At 43.4% G+C, this 21,554-nt stretch overlaps 1 protein-coding gene across 2 annotated transcripts in view; it reads left to right on the top strand.

The window, feature by feature from the left end:
• The first annotated feature begins 5,724 nt into the window (after positions 1–5,724).
• The window catches only part of C9H16orf78 (chromosome 9 C16orf78 homolog), a 56,811-nt gene continuing 40,981 nt past the window's right edge, over positions 5,725–21,554 (top strand). The window contains exons 1-2 of one of the 2 annotated variants that reach the window (XM_069739995.1): positions 5,734–5,766; positions 16,131–16,250. In XM_069739995.1, the coding sequence (XP_069596096.1) occupies positions 5,740–5,766; positions 16,131–16,250 (147 nt within the window). In that variant the 5' untranslated portion in view covers positions 5,734–5,739. Of the gene's footprint in view, positions 5,767–16,130; positions 16,251–21,554 lie in introns of both variants that reach the window. The other variant, XM_069739996.1, reaches the window with a different exon arrangement.

Here is a 21,554-nt window from a genome sequence, read left to right as displayed (position 1 = left end):
GGAAAAATGGTAACAAAATTCTCATTGGGGTCTGTTACAAACCCCCAAATATAACAGAAACCATGGAAAGTCTACTTCTAAAGCAGATAGATGAAGCTGCAACCCATAATGAGGTCCTGGTTATGGGGGACTTTAACTACCCGGATATTAACTGGGAAACAGAAACCTGTGAAACCCATAAAGGCAACAGGTTTCTGCTAATAACCAAGAAAAATTATCTTTCACAATTGGTGCAGAATCCAACCAGAGGAGCAGCACTTTTAGACCTAATACTATCTAATAGACCTGACAGAATAACAAATCTGCAGGTGGTTGGGCATTTAGGAAATAGCGACCACAATATTGTGCAGTTTCACCTGTCTTTCACTAGGGGGACTTGTCAGGGAGTCACAAAAACATTGAACTTTAGGAAGGCAAAGTTTGACCAGCTTAGAGATGCCCTTAATCTGGTAGACTGGGACAATATCCTCAGAAATGAGAATACAGATAATAAATGGGAAATGTTTAAGAACATCCTAAATAGGCAGTGTAAGCGGTTTATACCTTGTGGGAATAAAAGGACTAGAAATAGGAAAAACCCAATGTGGCTAAACAAAGAAGTAAGACAGGCAATTAACAGTAAAAAGAAAGCATTTGCACTACTAAAGCAGGATGGCACCATTGAAGCTCTAAAAAACTATAGGGAGAAAAATACTTTATCTAAAAAACTAATTAAAGCTGCCAAAAAGGAAACAGAGAAGCACATTGCTAAGGAGAGTAAAACTAATCCCAAACTGTTCTTCAACTATATCAATAGTAAAAGAATAAAAACTGAAAATGTAGGCCCCTTAAAAAATAGTGAGGAAAGAATGGTTGTAGATGACGAGGAAAAAGCTAACATATTAAACACCTTCTTCTCCACGGTATTCACGGTGGAAAATGAAATGCTAGGTGAAATCCCAAGAAACAATGAAAACCCTATATTAAGGGTCACCAATCTAACCCAAGAAGAGGTGCGAAACCGGCTAAATAAGATTAAAATAGATAAATCTCCGGGTCCGGATGGCATACACCCACGAGTACTAAGAGAACTAAGTAATGTAATAGATAAACCATTATTTCTTATTTTTAGTGACTCTATAGCGACAGGGTCTGTTCCGCAGGACTGGCGCATAGCAAATGTGGTGCCAATATTCAAAAAGGGCTCTAAAAGTGAACCTGGAAATTATAGGCCAGTAAGTCTAACCTCTATTGTTGGTAAAATATTTGAAGGGTTTCTGAGGGATGTTATTCTGGATTATCTCAATGAGAATAACTGTTTAACTCCATATCAGCATGGGTTTATGAGAAATCGCTCCTGTCAAACCAATCTAATCAGTTTTTATGAGGAGGTAAGCTATAGACTGGACCACGGTGAGTCATTGGACGTGGTATATCTCGATTTTTCCAAAGCGTTTGATACCGTGCCGCACAAGAGGTTGGTACACAAAATGAGAATGCTTGGTCTGGGGGAAAATGTGTGTAAATGGGTTAGTAACTGGCTTAGTGATAGAAAGCAGAGGGTGGTTATAAATGGTATAGTCTCTAACTGGGTCGCTGTGACCAGTGGGGTACCGCAGGGGTCAGTATAGGGACCTGTTCTCTTCAACATATTCATTAATGATCTGGTAGAAGGTTTACACAGTAAAATATCGATATTTGCAGATGATACAAAACTATGTAAAGCAGTTAATACAAGAGAAGATAGTATTCTGCTACAGATGGATCTGGATAAGTTGGAAACGTGGGCTGAAAGGTGGCAGATGAGGTTTAACAATGATAAATGTAAGGTTATACACATGGGAAGAGGGAATCAATATCACCATTACACACTGAACGGGAAACCACTGGGTAAATCTGACAGGGAGAAGGACTTGGGGATCCTAGTTAATGATAAACTTACCTGGAGCAGCCAGTGCCAGGCAGCAGCTGCCAAGGCAAACAGGATCATGGGGTGCATTAAAAGAGGTCTGGATACACATGATGAGAGCATTATACTGCCTCTGTACAAATCCCTAGTTAGACCGCACATGGAGTACTGTGTCCAGTTTTGGGCACCGGTGCTCAGGAAGGATATAATAGAACTAGAGAGAGTACAAAGGAGGGCAACAAAATTAATAAAGGGGATGGGAGAACTACAATACCCAGATAGATTAGCGAAATTAGGATTATTTAGTCTAGAAAAAAGACGACTGAGGGGCGATCTAATAACCATGTATAAGTATATAAGGGGACAATACAAATATCTCGCTGAGGATCTGTTTATACCAAGGAAGGTGACGGGCACAAGGGGGCATTCTTTGCGTCTGGAGGAGAGAAGGTTTTTCCACCAACATAGAAGAGGATTCTTTACTGTTAGGGCAGTGAGAATCTGGAATTGCTTGCCTGAGGAGGTGGTGATGGCGAACTCAGTCGAGGGGTTCAAGAGAGGCCTGGATGTCTTCCTGGAGCAGAACAATATTGTATCATACAATTATTAGGTTCTGTAGAAGGACGAAGATCTGGGTATTTATTATGATGGAATATAGGCTGAACTGGATGGACAAATGTCTTTTTTCGGCCTTACTAACTATGTTACTATGTTACTATGTTACTATGTTATGGTCAGTGGGGTCCTCTCTCTCCTGTAGAGTGTAAGCTCTTATGGTCAGTGGGGTCCTCTTTGTCCTGTAGAGTGTAAGCTCTTATGGTCAGTGGGGTCCTCTCTGTCCTGTAGAGTGTAAGCTCTTATGGTCAGTGGGGTCCTCTCTCTCCTGTAGAGTATAAGCTCTTATGGTCAGTGGGGTCCTCTCTCTCCTGTAGAGTGTAAGCTCTTATGGTCAGTGGGGTCCTCTCTCTCCTGTAGAGTGTAAGCTCTTATAGTCAGTGGGGTCCTCTCTGTCCTGTAGAGTGTAAGCTCTTATGGTCAGTGGGGTCCTCTCTGTCCTGTAGAGTGTAAGCTCTTATGGTCAGTGGGGTCCTCTCTGTCCTGTAGAGTGTAAGCTCTTATGGTCAGTGGGGTCCTCTCTCTCCTGTAGAGTGTAAGCTCTTATGGTCAGTGGTGTCTTCTCTCCTGTATAGTGTAAGCTCTTATGGTCAGCAGGGTCCTCTCTCTCCTGTAGAGTGTAAGCTCTTACGGTCAGTGGGGTCCTCTCTCTCTCCTGTAGAGTGTAAGCTCTTATGGTCAGGGGGTCCTCTGTCTCCTGTAGAGTGTAAGCTCTTATGGTCAGTGGGGTCCTCTCTCTCTCCTGTAGAGTGTAAGCTCTTACGGTCAGTGGGGTCCTCTCTCTCCTGTGTAGTGTAAGCTCTTATGGTCAGCAGGGTCCTCTCTCTCCTGTAGAGTGTAAGCTCTTACGGTCAGTGGGGTCCTCTCTCTCTCCTGTAGAGTGTAAGCTCTTATGGTCAGTGGGGTCCTCTCTGTCCTGTAGAGTGTAAGCTCTTATGGTCAGTGGGGTCCTCTCTGTCCTGTAGAGTGTAAGCTCTTATGGTCAGTGGGGTCCTCTCTCTCCTGTAGAGTGTAAGCTCTTATGGTCAGTGGTGTCTTCTCTCCTGTATAGTGTAAGCTCTTATGGTCAGCAGGGTCCTCTCTCTCCTGTAGAGTGTAAGCTCTTACGGTCAGTGGGGTCCTCTCTCTCTCCTGTAGAGTGTAAGCTCTTATGGTCAGGGGGTCCTCTGTCTCCTGTAGAGTGTAAGCTCTTATGGTCAGTGGGGTCCTCTCTCTCTCCTGTAGAGTGTAAGCTCTTACGGTCAGTGGGGTCCTCTCTCTCCTGTGTAGTGTAAGCTCTTATGGTCAGCAGGGTCCTCTCTCTCCTGTAGAGTGTAAGCTCTTACGGTCAGTGGGGTCCTCTCTCTCTCCTGTAGAGTGTAAGCTCTTATGGTCAGTGGGGTCCTCTGTCTCCTGTAGAGTGTAAGCTCTTATGGTCAGCAGGGTCCTCTCTCTCTCCTGTAGAGTGTTAACTCTTATGGTCAGCGGGGTCCTCTCTCTCTCCTGTAGAGTGTAAGCTCTTATGGTCAGTGGGGTCCTCTCTGTCCTGTAGAGTGTAAGCTCTTATGGTCAGTGGGGTCCTCTCTCTCTCCTGTAGAGTGTAAGCTCTTACGGTCAGTGGGGTCCTCTCTCTCTCCTGTAGAGTGTAAGCTCTTATGGTCAATGGGGTACTCTCTGTCCTGTAGAGTGTAAGCTCTTATGGTCAGTGGGGTCCTCTCTCTCTCCTGTAGAGTGTAAGCTCTTACGGTCAGTGTGGTCCACTATCTCTCCTGTAGAGTGTAAGCTCTTATGGTCAATGGGGTCCTCTCTGTCGTGTAGAGTGTAAGCTCTTATGGTCAGCGAGGTCCTCTCTCTACTGTAGAGTGTAAGCTCTTATGGTCAGTGGGGTCTTCTCTCTCTCCTGTAGAGTGTAAGCTCTTATGGTCAGAGGGGTCCTCTCTGTCCTGTAGAGTGTAAGCTCTTATGGTCAGTGGGGTCCTCTCTCTCCTGTAGAGTGTAAGCTCTTATGATCAGTGGGGTCTTCTCTCTCTCCTGTAGAGTGTAAGCTCTTATGGTCAGAGGGGTCCTCTCTGTCCTGTAGAGTGTAAGCTCTTATGGTCAGTGGGGTCCTCTCTCTCCTGTAGAGTGTAAGCTCTTATGGTCAGTGGGGTCCTCTCTCTCCTGTAGATTGTAAGCTCTTATGGTCAGTGGGGTCCTCTCGCTCTCCTGTAGAGTGTAAGCTCTTATGATCAGTGGGGTCCTCTCTCTCTTGTAGAGTGTAAGCTCTTATGGTCAGTGGGGTCCTCTCTCTCCTGTAGAGTGTAAGCTATTTTGGTCAGTGGGATCCTCTCTCTCTCCTGTAGAGTGTAAGCTCTTATGGTCAGTCAGGTCCTCTCTCTATTCTGTAGAGTATAAGCTCTTATGGTCAGTGGGGTCCTCTTTCTCCTGTAGATTGTAAGCTCTTATGATCAGTCGGGTCCTCTCTCTCCTGTAGATTGTAAGCTCTTATGGTCAGTGGGATCCTATCTCCGAGCAGAAGGGCAGGAGTGTGGCTTCTACCAATGTGATCATTTTCCTCATTTTCACTTATGGAGCAAAATTTAAGCAAAGCCTAAACCTGATAAACACCCAATAATGTGCAACCCTCACTCCTAACGATTGGCACCTTATACCTCACTTCCGATAGTGGCACCCTGCGTACGCATTTTTAGACCAGAGGCATTTCTCCCATATTAAGCATTGGTTTACACACAACCCAGCAGGAGTGCCTGACTGAAAACAGGCATAATACAGTGCCAAGTAATAATTTATTGTTGGTGATATTCAACAGGCACAAAATAGCCTATTGGATTTGCATGGTAAAATAACGTTAAAGTGAATGTGTCAGAAAATGACCTATCATTTAATTCAAGTTTTAGATTTTTTTTGTTAAATAAGTGCCTATGGGAATTTCATATAACAATCAATATTAAAAAAATAAGGAATTTTGGATCTTTCAGCTGCACAGAGTAGATGCCAAGCCTTGTCTGCCTCTGCGGTCTCCCATTCAGACTCAGCCGCTGCGTTGGGTGCTGCTCAGCATAGACATCCATCCCAGCGTGTTGCTCAGGCTCACAGTGTTCACTTGGTTATTACTGACATTCCAGCCAAGTCTATAGCAACTAGCGATAGGCAGCTGAAGTCTGAAGCTCTGGAGCCTAAGTCCAGAAATCACCTTACTGAGCATGTCTGTGGGATGGCATCCTCTCATTTGTGGATGGACGTCAGCTGCTCTGGTGATGTGGCAGCTGCGGATCAGTCCTCGGGTAAGGTCTTGTCCGTCTGGACATGAGTCTAGAGTATAAAAGGCTCTCAGAAGCGCACGCCGGTGTGCTAGTATCATTTGTGTGTGGTTATGTCAGTGTAGTCTCTACCACTCTGTCTGCAAGTGTCGTATGTCTATCTAGCTTGGAACTGTACACATAGGCAGGCAGCTGGTGTCAGTGGGGGCAAATAGGTGTTGGTTTAGCGTCTGGTTCCTACTTGTGTGCAGTTAGCACAGCAGAGTTCCAGAGCAAGCACAACCCTAGTCAAGGTATTAAGCTCAGAGCAGCTGTTCCGCTTCTGTGTGCAAGTTACACAGCTCAGTTGCAGAGCTTCTCTCTCTTTTGTGTGTGCGAGTGACACAGCTCAGTTGCAGGGCTTCTCTTTCATTTCTGTGTGCGAGTGACACAGCTCAGTTACAGAGCATATCTTTCATTTCTGTGTGCAAGTGACAAAGCTCTGTTGCAGAGCTTCTCTTTCGTTTGTGTGCGAGTGACACAGCTTAGTTGCAGAGCTTCTCTTTTTCATTTCTGTGTGCGAGTGACACAGCTCTGTGCAGAGCAACTCTTTCATTTCTGTGTGCGAGTGACACAGCACAGTTGCTGAGCAGGTCTTTCGTTTCTGCGTGCGAATGACACAGATCAGTAGCAGAGCTTCTCTTCCATTTCTGTCCTGTTCCTCTCTGTGGAGTAACAGAGGTTGGCGTTAACCCTGTGTGCACAGGCAATCGCTCACCGTGTGTTCCGTCATTGTTTACCAGCAGCAGTTTTCCATCTCTGCACAGTGGACCCCGGATTGCGATTGCGCTTTATTATTTATTTTCTTTAGCGCAATCCACCAACCCTAACATTTTGCAATTTTGGCACTGGCCACTAGGGCTATTTTAAACTTTTACTTACTATTTTTTACCGAAGTGACAGATAACACGTCTGTACATACTTGATAAAACACGCTCATTAGTGCGTCAATGCAAAAGTCTGGGTCTGAGCCAGACTATTGCTGCTAATGTTCATGTGAAATTCCTGAAAGAACAGGATGTGTGAGTCGATAATGGCCTCAGTGGCCATTGTGGAAATTGCAAGATTTCTTTTGTTTAATACATATTGATATGAAAGAAAAATAAATAAAAAAACAATGCAAAGAATTTCAAAAATATTAAAAATACATAAATTCTGATTTAGGCTACGTTCCTATTATGAGTATTTGGTTTAACATTCACTGACGGGAAGCGCGTCACAAGACTCGCCCATCAGCACCCCTGTCACGTGACCGCGAGGCAATAAAATGCAACAACAGGCAATTAAAACATTGTATCTATCCCAAATGGCATCAATTAAAATGTCAGCTCGGTACGCAAAACATAAACCCTGCCCCAGATCGTGAAAAATGGAGACGCTACGGGTCTGGAAAAAATGATGACATAAGCAAATTTATTTTGTTCTTACAAATTTTGGATTTTTTTTACCACTTAAATAAAAAATAAGCTATATACAGTATGTATAGTATCTGCAAACTCATAATGACCTGTGGAATCATAATGGCAAGTCAGTTGTAGCATTTGGGGAACATGGTGAATAAAAAATCCAGAAAACAATTGTGGAATTGCACTTTTTTTTAAATTTAACCGCACTCATCCTTTGCAATGCAGTAAATCGGCAGCATTTCCATATTGAAATCCACCACAATATCTACGGTAGTCTTGTAGTGATAATCTCCTGCTGATATAACACTCATTGTAGTGAAATAGCACACAGCCTAATAAGTGACAAATGACTGAAGTCAGTGTCTTATGCTTTAATTACATAATTAAAAAACTGCTGACAGATTTCCTTTAACCATGCGTTTATGGACTGTAACACTCAAATTGTGTAGGCCAAATGATTATTTATAGTAATTATACAATTTAGACGATGTGAAATACCAGAGGTAATGACCCTGCTAAACAACATGCAATCAATAGGCATCATCAGTCATTTATTTCCCCTCCCAATCTCCATTCAGTCACAAAAAAATGCTAAATCTGTCTTCGGTTATGTTTTCAGGGAGAGATCAGATTACAGCTGCTGCCTATAGAAGTCTATGGAGAGGGGTGGAGTTGGAGGGAAAAATATCACTGAAAGAGAAATACAAATAGCTTAGGGCTCTCCACAGTGCAGAATCATAGGTAAAAAATAAAAGTGTGTGCCACAAATGAAGACAAACGGTGTGGGATGTAGCATGCTCACATGTCCAAGATGTGCTACAACCACGTAGTAAAAGAGTGCTACACATCGTACATATTTAGTTCCATTACTCTTAGAACTATGATTAACAATTTTTGCCATGTTTTTTGGACTATAAGGTCCGTCTTATTGTCCAAATTTAAGGTATGTTACCTGAGGGCCGGCGGTGGTACAGCGGGATCACAGAAGTCATGGTCCCTTCCTCAGGAAGCTGGCGGCGGCAGAAGCGAGGCAACGCTGCAGTCCCCGGGTGCGATGCTGCGGGTCCGGTGTTGGCGGTGAGGCAGAGCAGGAGCAGGGTCCCTTATTCAGGATGCCGGTGGCAGAAATGTGGCGACGCCGCAGCCTGGTGTGTACAGTGAGCACACGTGGCCATCGTCCTGAAGCCATGGGCCACTGAGATTTCAATCTGAGCACGCGCGGCCTCCGGTGGCCATTTTCCTGAAGCCTCCGGCAGCCCACAGCATCAGGAGGATGGCTTCAGGAAGATCGCCACAGGGAAACCGGTGATGCACTCGACTCTGCTCACCGTGGACACCGGGCCGCGACGTCGCCACATTACTGCCACCGACATCCTGAAGAAGGGACCCTGCTCAGGTGCACCGCCCACCGCCGCAGCATCGCCACAACTCTGCCGCAACTCCCCTCCCCCTGGTAAGCCTGCATTACACAGATGCACCCCCCATTTTCCTCCCAAATATTTTGGGGAAAAAGGGCATCTTATAGTCTGAAAAATACGGTATATAACAATTTTTTTCCATTTTTTTTGAGTGGTATCCTCAATATTAAAATCTGGGCATAGGCCACTAGGCTTAAAGGGGTCCATGTTAAACTTTATATTCCTGATGCCTAGAGTTAAGTAGTCAAGGACAACGTTTTAACTGTCTTACCAAGGGGTGGCACACCATTGGTGCAACGTGTACAGCCGCACAGAAGCCCAAGAGAAATGGGGGCTACTACCATTGACTGTTGATGCTGAGATAGGGTCTTGGAAATTGATTCCCTTGTCTCTAGAATTCAGATACATTTTTTGAGTATACGTTTTTCTCTCAGTACCATCTGAGCAACGTTCTTCGTTTGTTTGTTCCATTTACATAAAAATAGTTGAATCCACTGAAGCAAGTGTAAAATACATTCATGGAAAATGTGTGAAGTCTGTATTCCTATGAATAAGCTGCACATGCTGAAGAAGACAAAGAAATGTAAAATAAATGGGGTATCTTGCCTCCCACAAAGGCAATACATTTATACACATAACTATATATGTATATATATATATATATATATATATATATATATATATATATATATGGATGATAATATAGTTTACTCTGTGTATACTGTAAGTGTAAGACAAAATGACACAAGTCGTTGTTTGCACACTGTGCAAACTCTTGGGATGGTCCACTGTTGAGCATACGAACCTCTAGACATATCCATAAAATGAAAGTATGGGCTAATATTTTTTGCATGCCCCAAGGGTGTAGCTAGGTGGGGTAACTCTGGCATCTCCTCCAAATTCTCGCTGTAAGGGGGGCTCCAGCAAGTCACTTTGTTTGGGCGTCTAGATACAGAATAAATGTCAAACTCTGGCCCACAAGGTGATTAGATTTGACCCGCATCACCGGCACCCCCCATTCCACCTGGCATCACACTTCCAACTGTATCAGCATCCTGGATGCCTATACGGTTGAAACCCATATCTAAGAGGGAAGCCATACGCTCCCTCCCCCATCATTCTCCCTCTGCATCTGATGTCTCAGTGCAGCGGGTGCAATGATGTCACTATTTTGCACCCTCATTGCCTAGCAGTGAAGAGCTTAAGTGCGCACACTGCCGAGATAAGAGCAGCAAAGAAATTAGAGGTGTTTTTTTTAATGTCGGGCCCGTTGTACGTTATGGAGGACTATTTGGTGCAATTATCCTGTATGAAGGACTAGTTTGGTCCATTATTCTGTATGGAGGATTATGTGGGGCCCATTATATTGTGTGGGGATCACAACTGGAGCATCATACTGTATTAGGGGACACCATACTTTGCCGGTGGGTTAGAGGTGGGGTACAGAAGTGTTATCACACCATGCATGTTGAGGGTACAATGGAGAAATTTACTCTGGGGGGTAACATACTGTTATTTATTACTGTTATTTATTTATGAAGATTTAAGAATAATGCAATGAATACACAGGATTTGGCCGGCCGGGCGCAACCAATCAGCGAAGCATGGTTCAAATCCAGCGCCAATTCGCTGCCGGACTGCGCCTGTCGCTGATTGGTCACATCCAGCCAGGCTCCAGGTTTTTGAGGGCCCGGGCAAAAGAGTCTCAGTGGGCCCCCCCTTTAACACATACCACGACTCATGATGCACAGATACAGCAGAGAAGTATAGCACAGCCACGTAGCATATAGCACAGCCCACGTAGTATATAACACAGCCCATGTAGTATATAACACAGCTCACGTAGCATATAGCAAAGCCACGTAGCATACAACACAGCCACATAGTATATTGCACAGCGCACGTAGCATATAACACAGCCCACGTAGTATATAGCACAGCCACGTAGTATGTAACACAGCCACGTAGTAGTATAGCACAGCCACATAGCATATAACACAGCTCACATAGCATATAGCACAGCCACGAAGAATATAACACAGCCACGTAGTATATAACACAGCCACATAGTATATTGCACGGCCCACATAGCATATAACACAGCCCATGTAGTATATAATCACAGCAACGTAGTATATAGCACAGTCACGTATTATATAACAGCCCACGTAGCATATAACACAGCCCACGTAGTATATAGCACAGCCACGTAGTATATAACACAGCCACGTAATATATAGCACAACCATGTAGTATATAGCACAGCCTACTTAGTATATAGAACAGCCCATGCAGTATGTAACACTGCCCACGTAGTATATAACAGTATGGGCACCATATCCCTGTTAAAAAAAAAGAATTAAAATTTAAAAATAGTTACCGTATATACTCACCTTCCAGCGGCCCCCGGATCCAGCCCAGGCCTTTAGCGATGCTCCCACCAGGTCCTTTCCCAGTGATGCTTTGTGGCAATAACCCGTGATGATGTAGCGGTCTCGTGGGGTCATTATCGCAAAGCATTACTGGGACCGGAGCATCACGAGGAGCCGGAAAAGCTGCTGAAGACGCCAGAAGGTGAGAATATCACAATTTTTTTTTCAATTATTTTTAACATTACTGTATATCTTTTTACTATTGATGTTGCATAGGCAGCATCAATAGTAAAAAGTGAAGCGGTGTTTAAATCCCGCCCCAATATCGCTGATTGGTCACGGCCGGCGGGGCGCGACCAATCAGCGACGCGGTATTTCCGTTACTGACAAACAGACGGAAATGGACCTTAGGTGATTACATATATAGACTAGATGGTGGCCCGATTCTAACACATCGGGTATTCTAGAATATGCATGTCCACGTAGTATATTGCCCAGCCACATAGTATATTGCTCAGCCACGTAGTATATTGCCCAGCCATATAGTATATTGCCCAGTGATGTAGTATATTGGCCAGCCACGTAGTATATTGCCCAGTGACGTAGTATATTGCACAGCGACGTAGTATACAGCACAGAGCCACGTAGTATGTAACACAGCCATGTAGTATATAGCACAGCCACGTAGCATATAACACAGCCCACATAGTATATAACACAGCCCACATAGCATATAGCACAGCCACGTAGCATACAACACAGTCACGTAGAATATAACATAGCCACATAGTATATTGCACAGCGCACGTAGCATATAACACAGCCCACATAGTATATAACACAGCCCACGCAGCATATAGCACAGCCACGTAGTATATAACACAGCCACGTAGTATATAACACAGCCACGTAGTATATAACACAGCCACATAGTATATTGCATGGCCCACATAGTATATAGAACAGCCACATAGTATATAGCACAGCCACGTAGTATATAGCACAGTCATGTAGTATATAACAGCCCACGTAGCATATCACACAGCCCACGTAGTATATAGTACAGCCATGTAGTATATAACACAGCTACATAATATATAGCACAACCATGTAGTATATAGCACAACCATGTAGTATATAGCACAGCCCACGCACTATGTAACACATCCCACGTAGTATATAGCAGTGTGGGTACCATATCCCTGTAAAAAAAAAGAATTAAATTTTAAAATAGTTATATACTCACCCGGATCCAGCCCAGGCCTTTAGCGATGCTCCCGCCAGGTCCTTTCTCAGTGATGCTTTGCGGCAATAACCCGTGATGATGTAGCGGTCTCACGAGACCGCTACGTCATCTGGAGTCATTACCGCAAAGCATTACTGGGACCGGAGCATCACGAGGAGCGGGAAAAGCTACCGGGGACACCGGAAAGTGAGAATATCACATTTTTTTAAAAATTATTTTTAACATTATATCTTTTTACTATTGATGTTGCATAGGCAGCATCAATAGTAAAAAGTGAAGCGGTGTTTAAATCCCGCCCCAATATCGCTGATTGGACGCAGCCGGTGGGGCGCGACCAATTAGCGACGCAGGATTTCCGTTACAGACAAACAGACGGAAATGGACCTTAGACGATTATATATATAGATGTGTATACACACACTACATACAAAATATATACTGTAAATAGACTTATATATATTTATATATATATATATATATAATGTGTGTGTGTGTGTGTATATATATATATATACAGTGGGGCAAAAAAGTATTTAGTCAGTCAGCAATAGTGCAAGTTCCACCACTTAAAAAGATGAGAGGCGTCTGTAATTTACATCATAGGAAGACCTCAACTATGGGAGACAAACTGAGAAAAAAAATACAGAAAATCACATTGTCTGTTTTTTTAACATTTTATTTGCATATTATGGTGGAAAATAAGTATTTGGTCAGAAACAAAATTTCATCTCAATACTTTGTAATATATCCTTTGTTGGCAATGACAGAGGTCAAACGTTTTCTGTAAGTCTTCACAAGGTTGCCACACACTGTTGTTGGTATGTTGGCCCATTCCTCCATGCAGATCTCCTCTAGAGCAGTGATGTTTTTGGCTTTTCGCTTGGCAACACGGACTTTCAACTCCCTCCAAAGGTTTTCTATAGGGTTGAGATCTGGAGACTGGCTAGGCCACTCCATGACCTTGAAATGCTTCTTACGAAGCCACTCCTTCGTTGCCCTGGCGGTGTGCTTTGGATCATTGTCATGTTGAAAGACCCAGCCACGTTTCATCTTCAATGCCCTTGCTGATGGAAGGAGGTTTGCACTCAAAATCTCACGATACATGGTCCCATTCATTCTTTCATGTACCCGGATCAGTCGTCCTGGCCCCTTTGCAGAGAAACAGCCCCAAAGCATGATGTTTCCACCACCATGCTTTACAGTAGGTATGGTGTTTGATGGATGCAACTCAGTATTCTTTTTCCTCCAAACACGACAAGTTGTGTTTCTACCAAACAGTTCCAGTTTGGTTTCATCAGACCATAGGACATTCTCACAAAACTCCTCTGGATCATCCAAATGCTCTCTAGCAAACTTCAGACGGGCCCGGACATGTACTGGCTTAAGCAGTGGGACACGTCTGGCACTGCAGGATCTGAGTCCATGGTGGCGTAGTGTGTTACTTATGGTAGGCCTTGTTACATTGGTCCCAGCTCTCTGCAGTTCATTCACTAGGTCCCCCCGCGTTGTTCTGGGATTTTTGTTCACCGTTCTTGTGATCATTCTGACCCCACGGGGTGGGATTTTGCGTGGAGCCCCAGATCGAGGGAGATTGTCAGTGGTCTTGTATGTCTTCCATTTTCTAATTATTGCTCCCACTGTTGATTTCTTCACCCCCATCTGGTTGGCTATTGCAGATTCAGTCTTCCCAGCCTGGGGCAGGGCTACAATTTTGTTTCTGGTGTCCTTTGACAGCTCTTTGGTCTTCACCATAGTGGAGTTTGGAGTCAGACTGTTTGAGGGTGTGCACAGGTGTCTTTTTATACTGATAACAAGTTTAAACAGGTGCCATTACTACAGGTAATGAGTGGAGGAAAGAGGAGACTCTTAAAGAAGAAGTTACAGGTCTGTGAAAGCCAGAAATCTTGATTGTTTGTTTCTGACCAAATACTTATTTTTCACCATAATATGCAAATAAATTGTTAAAAAAACAGACAATGTGATTTTCTGGATTTTTTTTTCTCAGTTTGTCTCCCATAGTTGAGGTCTACCTATGATGTAAATTACAGACGCCTCTCATCTTTTTAAGTGGTGGAACTTGCACTATTGCTGACTGACTAAATACTTTTTTGCCCCACTGTATATATATATATATATATGCACACTGTTAATTTTATATTTTCCATTTGCATACTAATAGAACAGAATAGAAATATCTATGAAACTAATTCTAATAACCTGCACTAATTATGTCTAGAATTTGTATCAATTCTCACTAGATGGTTTACCGCAAAACATTTATTTTAATTTGTTAGAGAAATGTAATTTCATGTAAAATGTATCTGTATCTCACATTCAATTTTGAAACGATTGAAATAAAATATGTCCTGTTTTTTTTTTGTTTGTAATGGCAAGGCTCTGACAGTTTAAGGTTACTAAACAATAGCGGGGCCTTGGACAGGCGTAATGCATGGTTTACTTGTTGCTTTCACAATAAAGACACAAGCAGAGTCGCAGTTTTCAAGGATTTCAATCCATCACTTCATTGTACTGTTCATGGAACAGACAAGTACAAATTTGGGCAAAATAACATTATGTCCGCAGCACGTTCTTAAAGGGGAAAAAAACATTAAAACCAAAAAATGTAGAGGGGCAATATGTAAATGGTGTATTTGCTGCTGCAGAGTTGTATGGAAATCCTTTTGATTAGAGAGGTTGGCCTCCCTTTCATGTGAACTAAATTCCACGAATAAGGAATTTACTAAAAAACGCTGCTTATGCAAATCCTGCTGTAACCTGAGCCACTCTTATGGTTACATGATTTCTGGTAGTGAATCTCCTGGCTTTCTGTGATATCTGGGCGTGGCTTGACATTGGTGGGCGGGGCTTGCCATATGGGTGGGCGGGGCTCCATTCAGTAGCGCTCATGTCGTTGCAGTTGTGCATGCTGCTGCTGTAGGTACGCCTCTCACTTGTATCTGTGTGTATGTAATAAGGTAAATATACATTACACTTCATGCTTCATTTCCCCATCACTACTTACATGCAATTTTTAGAGAACTGAAGACTAATTCCCTAAAAAACTGATTTACGTACTTTAATAATGTTCCACGTTGGACAAAATTATAAAATAACCCAAATTTTAGCTCCTCTACAAAGACTTTCTATAAAAACTTAAGGCCTCAAGAACCCCACTGTTCTGGATTGTCGAGGATGGGCATGTCCTTTTTTGACTGTTATGGGTTATTGTTGACCCTCTTGCGTTGGAGATACCACCTAGTTTCCTACGCTGTCTTATCTAATGCATCAAGTTTTGGTACAATTAAATATGTGAAACATTGTAATATATTTTCGATTTTAGAGAAATCTGCTTTCTTGCCCATTTATGACTCACTTCTCACCCTCCTCCCTGACTCCTTAATTTGTCATCAAAAGCAGCTGCTATCCCATTCAGTGGAAGCAGCACAGACTGGCTGCACAGCGAGGTGTCAGATTACACTTCCCATTATACTCTATGGAGAGAGAAGAAGGGGAGGAGTGAAAAGCACAGTAAAAGACCAAACAGACACAGGCAGATTGAGTTGCAGCTTTCAGCAAATGTATTTCACTTCAGTGCTGGATTCACAGCAACAAAGCTCAGTACTGCTGTATATTTTCTATGGTGCTGTTGCTTCTGTCTGTGCTACAGAAAAAAAGAGCATGTAGGTGTGTGCTGTCTTTGAGAAATCTCATAGCAGTTCTTCTCCACCTACTACCTGAAAACAAGCTGAAAATTAGAGCAGGAGCCTACAGAGGAGAAAACTGGTGAAAATACAGGATACAAGACATATAATGGCCAAATACAGTGTTACTCCTCAAGTACACACACGCAAGACAACTTACTCTGAAAGTATTTATTTATTGTGTTAGGTGTTCATATCACTTGCAGAGGCTTATTCGGTCCCAGAAGTCGGGGAGCAGAGTGAAAATGGAGGCAGAAGATGTTGCGCATTGTGCAAAAGGAAATAAGAAGCCAATGGAAGCTGTGGTGGGACAGGTGAGCACTGAGGTGAGTCTTTGTTTTCACTGTTATACACCTGTCTTGGGTATCCCAGGCTCCTCTCCCTTCTCCTGTGTCCACTCCCACTCTGTTGTGCACTACGTCAGGTTTTGCCGGTTGCTCGGAGTGGATCAATGACATCATCTCCCTAGACCTATATGAGGCCAATTGACACACATTGAGGATTCATACACCTGTGTCTTGGGATTGAGCTTCTGGATCTCTGTTAGTTGTACTCCACCTTCTGTGCATACTGTGCTTTACTTGCTTCCATCCCTGCTGGGTCCACTTCATCCGTCTTGCTGCTACAGAGTGTGCCAAGTCCTAGCTGCCAACATGCCTTCCTTGATGCCTGCTGCATCAGTACTCGGACTCCATGTACCCACTCAGACCTAAGGCTTAGAGGATCCATCTCACATGGTGAGCTTTATCATTCAACTTACACTTACAGTGCCTTGCGAAAGTATTCGGCTCCCTGGAACTTTTCAACCTTTTCCCACAGATCATGCTTCAAGATACCAAATGTAAATTTTTTGTGAAGAATCAACAACAAGTGGAACACAAATGTGAAGTTGAATGAAATTTATTGGTTATTTTAAATTTTTGTGGAAATTCAAAAACTGAAAAGTGGGGCGTGCAATATTATTTGGCCCCTTTACTTTCAGTGCAGCAAACTCACTCCAGAAGTTCATTGTGGATCTCTGAATGATCCAATGTTGTCCTAAATGCCTAATAATGATAAATATAATCCACCTGGGTGTAATCAAGTCTCCGTATAAATGCACCTGCTCTGTGATAGTCTCAGGGTTCTTTTTGAAGCATAGAGAGCACCATGAAGACCAAGGAACACAACAGGCAGGTCCGTGATACTGTTGTGGAGAAGTTTAAAGCTGGATTTGGATACAAAATGATTTCCAGAACTTTAAACATCCCAAGGAGCACTGTGCAAGTGATCATATTGAAATGAAATGAGTATCATACCACTGCAAACCTACCAAGACCCGGCCGTCCCTCTAAACTTTCATCTCAAACAAGAAGACTGATCAGAGATGCAGCCAAGAGGTCAATGTTCACTCTGGATGAACTTCAGAGATCTACAGCTGAGGTGGGACAGTCTGTCCATAGGACAACAATCAGTCGTACACTGCACAAATCTGGCCTTTATGGAAGAGTGGCAAGAAGAAAGCCATTTCTCAAAGATATCCATAAAAAGTGTTGTTTAAAGTTTGCAACAAGCCACCTGGGAGACACACCAAACATGTGAAGAAGGTGCTCTGGTCAGATGAAACCAAAATCGAACTTTTGGCAACAATGCCAAACAATATGTTTGGCGTAAAGGCAACACAGCTCATCACCCTGCACCATCCCCACTGTCAAATATAGTGGTGGCAGCATCATGGTTTGGGCCTGCTTTTCTTCACCAGGGACAGGGAAGATGGTTAAAATTGATGGGAAGATGGATGGAGCCAAATACAGGACCATTCTTGAAGAAAACCTGTTGGAGTCTACAAAAGACCTGAGACTGAGACGGAGATTTGTCTTCCAACAAGATAATGATCCCAAACATAAAGTAAAATCTACAATGGAATGGTTCACAAATAAACGTATCCAGGTGATAGAATGGCCAAGTCAAAGTCCAGACCTTAATCCAATTGAGAATCTGTGGAAAGACCTAAAAACTGCTGTTCACAAACGATCTCCATCAAACCTCACTGAGCTCGAGCTGTTTGCCAAGGAAGAATGGGCGAGAATTTCAGTCTCTCGATGTACAAAACTGATAGAGACATACCCCAAGCGACTTGTAGCTGTAATCGCAGCAAAAGGTGGCGCAACAAAGTATTAAGTTAAAGGGGCCGAATAATATTGCACGCCCCACTTTTCAGTTTTTGAATTTCCACAAAAGTTTAAAATGACCAATAAATTTCCTTCAACTTCACAATTGTGTTCCACTTGTTGTTGATTCTTTACTAAAAATTTACATTTGGTATCTTTATGGATGAAGCATGATATGTGGGAAAAAGTTGAAAAGTTCCAGGGGGCCGAATACTTTCGCAAGGCACTGTATAATGCTCTGCAGTCTCAATAGACCCTAGAACATAATAAGGAACATTAGATTATAGCTTACTGTATCAAGCTACTTTAGCTTTTTTTGCCTAGAATACTCATTTAACCCCTTTCTGACATCGGACGTACTATCCCGTCCATGTGGGGTGGGCCCCTATGACCATGGACGGGATAGTACGTCCAGCGCGATCGGCGGCGCTCACGGGGGGAGCGCCGCCGATCGCGGCCGGGTGTCAGCTGCCTATCGCAGCTGACATCCGACACTATGTGCCAGGAGCGGTCACGGACCTCCCCCGGCACATTAACCCCTGGCACACCGCGATCAAAGATGATCGCGATGTGCCGGCGGTGCAGGGAAGCACCGCGCAGGGAGGGGGCTCCCTGCGGGCTTCCCTGAGCCCCCCGCAGCAACGCGATGTGATCGCGTTGCTGCGAGGGTCTTACCTCCCTCCCTCCCTGCTCGAGCCCCGGATCCAAGATGGCCGCGGATCCGGGTCCTGCAGGGAGGGAGGTGGCTTCACAGAGCCTGCTCAGAGCAGGCACTGTGAAGCAGCCTGCACTGCTCTCAGATCGGTGATCTGACAGAGTGCTGTGCACACTGTCAGATCACCGATCTGTATTGTCCCCCCCGGGACAAAGTAAAAAAGTTAAAAAAAAAATTTTCAAATGTGTAAAAAAAAATAAAAAAAAATATTCCAAAATAATGAAAAAAAAAAAAAATATTATTCCCATAAATACATTTCTTTATCTAAATAAAAAAAAAAAACAATAAAAGTACACATATTTAGTATCACCGCGTCCGTAACGACCCGACCTATAAAACTGGCCCACTAGTTAACCCCTTCAGTAAACACCGTAAGAAAAAAAAAAAAAAACGAGGCAAAAAACAACGCTTTATTATCATACCGCCGAACAAAAAGTGGAATAACACGCGATCAAAAAGACAGATATAAATAACCATGGTACTGCTGAAAACGTCATCTTGTCCCGCAAAAAACGAGCCACCATACAGCATCATCAGCAAAAAAATAAAAAAGTTATAGTCCTGAGAATAAAGCGATGCCAAAATAATTATTTTTTCTATAAAATAGTTTTTATCGTATAAAAGCGCCAAAACATAAAAAAATGATATAAATGAGGTGTCGCTGTAATCGTACTGACCCGAAGAATAAAACTGCTTTATCAATTTTACCAAACGCGGAACGGTATAAACGCCTCCCCCAAAAGAAATTCATGAATAGCTGGTTTTTGGTCATTCTGCCTCACAAAAATCGGAATAAAAAGCGATCAAAAAATGTCACGTGCCCGAAAATGTTACCAATAAAAACGTCAACTCGTCCCGCAAAAAACAAGACCTCACATGACTCTGTGGACCAAAATATAGAAAAATTATAGCTCTCAAAATGTGGTAACGCAAAAAATATTTTTTGCAATAAAAAGCGTCTTTCGGTGTGTGACGGCTGCCAATCATAAAAATCCGCTAAAAAACCCGCTATAAAAGTAAATCAAACCCCCCTTCATCACCCCCTTAGTTAGGGAAAAATTAAAAAAATGTATTTATTTCCATTTTCCCATTTGGGCTAGGGTTAGAGCTAGGGTTAGGGCTAGGGTTAGGGCTAGGGTTAGGGTTAGGGCTAGGGTTAGGGCTAAGGTTAGGGTTAGGGCTAGGGTTAGGGTTAGGGCTAGGGTTAGGGCTAGGGCTCGGGTTAGGGCTAGGGTTAGGGTTAGGGCTAGGGTTAGGATTAGGGTTAGGGCTAGGGCTAGGGCTACAGTTTGGGTTGGGGCTAAAGTTACAGTTAGGGTTTAGATTACATTTACAGTTGGGAATGGGGTTGGGATTAGGGTTAGGGGTGTGTCTGGGTTAGAGATGTGGTTAGGGTTGCTGTTGGGATTAGGGTTAGGGGTGTGTTTGGATTAGGGTTTCAGTTATAATTGTGGGGTTTCCACTGTTTAGGCACATCAGGGGCTCTCCAAACGCGACATGGCGTCCGATCTCAATTCCAGCCAATTCTGCATTGAAAAAGTAAAACAGTGCTTCTTCCCTTCCGAGCTCTCCCGTGTGCCCAAACAGGGGTTTACCCCAACATATGGAGTATCAGTGTACTCAGGACAAATAGGACAACAACTTTTGTGGTCCACTTTCTCCTGTTACCCTTGGGAAAATACAAAACTCGGGGCTAAAACATATTTTTTGTGGGGAAAAAAAAGATTTTTTATTTTCACGGCTCTGCGTTATAAACTGTAGTGAAACACTTGGGGGTTCAAAGTTCTCACAGCACATCTAGATTAGTTCCCTGGGGGGTCTAGTTTCCAATATGGGGTCACTTGTGGGGGGTTTCTACTGTTTAGGTACATTAGGGGTTCTGCAAACGCAATGTGACGTCTGCAGACCATTCCATCTAAGTCTGCATTCCAAATGGCGCTCCTTCACTTCCGAGCTCTGCCATGCGCTCAAACGGTGGTTTCCCCCAACATACGGGGTATCAGCGTACTCAGGACAAATTGGACAACAACTTTTGGGGTCGAATTTCTCCTCTTACCCTCGGGAAAATACAAAACTGGGGGCTAAAAAATAATTTTGGGGGGAAAGATTTTTTTTTTAAATTTTCACGGCTCTGCGTTACAAACTGTAGTGAAACACTTGGGGGTTCAAAGCTATCACAACACATCTAGATGAGTTCCTTAGGGGGTCTAGTTTCCAAAATGATGTCACTTGTGGGAGGTTTCTACTGTTTAGGTACATTAGGGGCTCTGCAAATGCAATGTGACACCTGCAGACCATTCCATCTAAGTCTGCATTCAAATGGCACTCCTTCCCTTCTGAGCCCTCCCATGTGCCCAAACAGTGGTTCCCCCACATATGGTGTATCATCGCACTCAGGACAAATTGGGCAACAAATTTTGGGGTCCAATTTCTCCTGTTACCCTCAGGAAAATACAAAACTGGGGGCTAAAAAAATAATTTTTGTGGGAAAAAAATTTTGTTTTATTTTTACGGCTCTGCATTATAAACTTCTGTGAAGCACTTGGTGGGTCAAAGTGCTCACCACACCTCTAGATAAGTTCCTTAGGGGGTCTACTTTCCAAAATGGTGTCATTTGTGGGGGGTTTCAATGTTTAGGCACATCAGTGGCTCTTCAAACGCAACATGGCGTTCTATCTCAATTCCTGTCAATTTTGCTTTGAAAAGTCAAACGGCGCTCCTTCCCTTCCGAGCTCTCCCATCCGCCCAAACAGTGGTTTACCCCC

Source organism: Ranitomeya imitator, chromosome 9, assembly GCF_032444005.1.
Source record: "Ranitomeya imitator isolate aRanImi1 chromosome 9, aRanImi1.pri, whole genome shotgun sequence".
In the NCBI taxonomy this organism is placed as follows: domain Eukaryota; kingdom Metazoa; phylum Chordata; class Amphibia; order Anura; family Dendrobatidae; genus Ranitomeya; species Ranitomeya imitator.
Note: the sequence above shows the minus strand (reverse complement) of the source record. Positions and strands in the feature narration are given on the sequence as shown.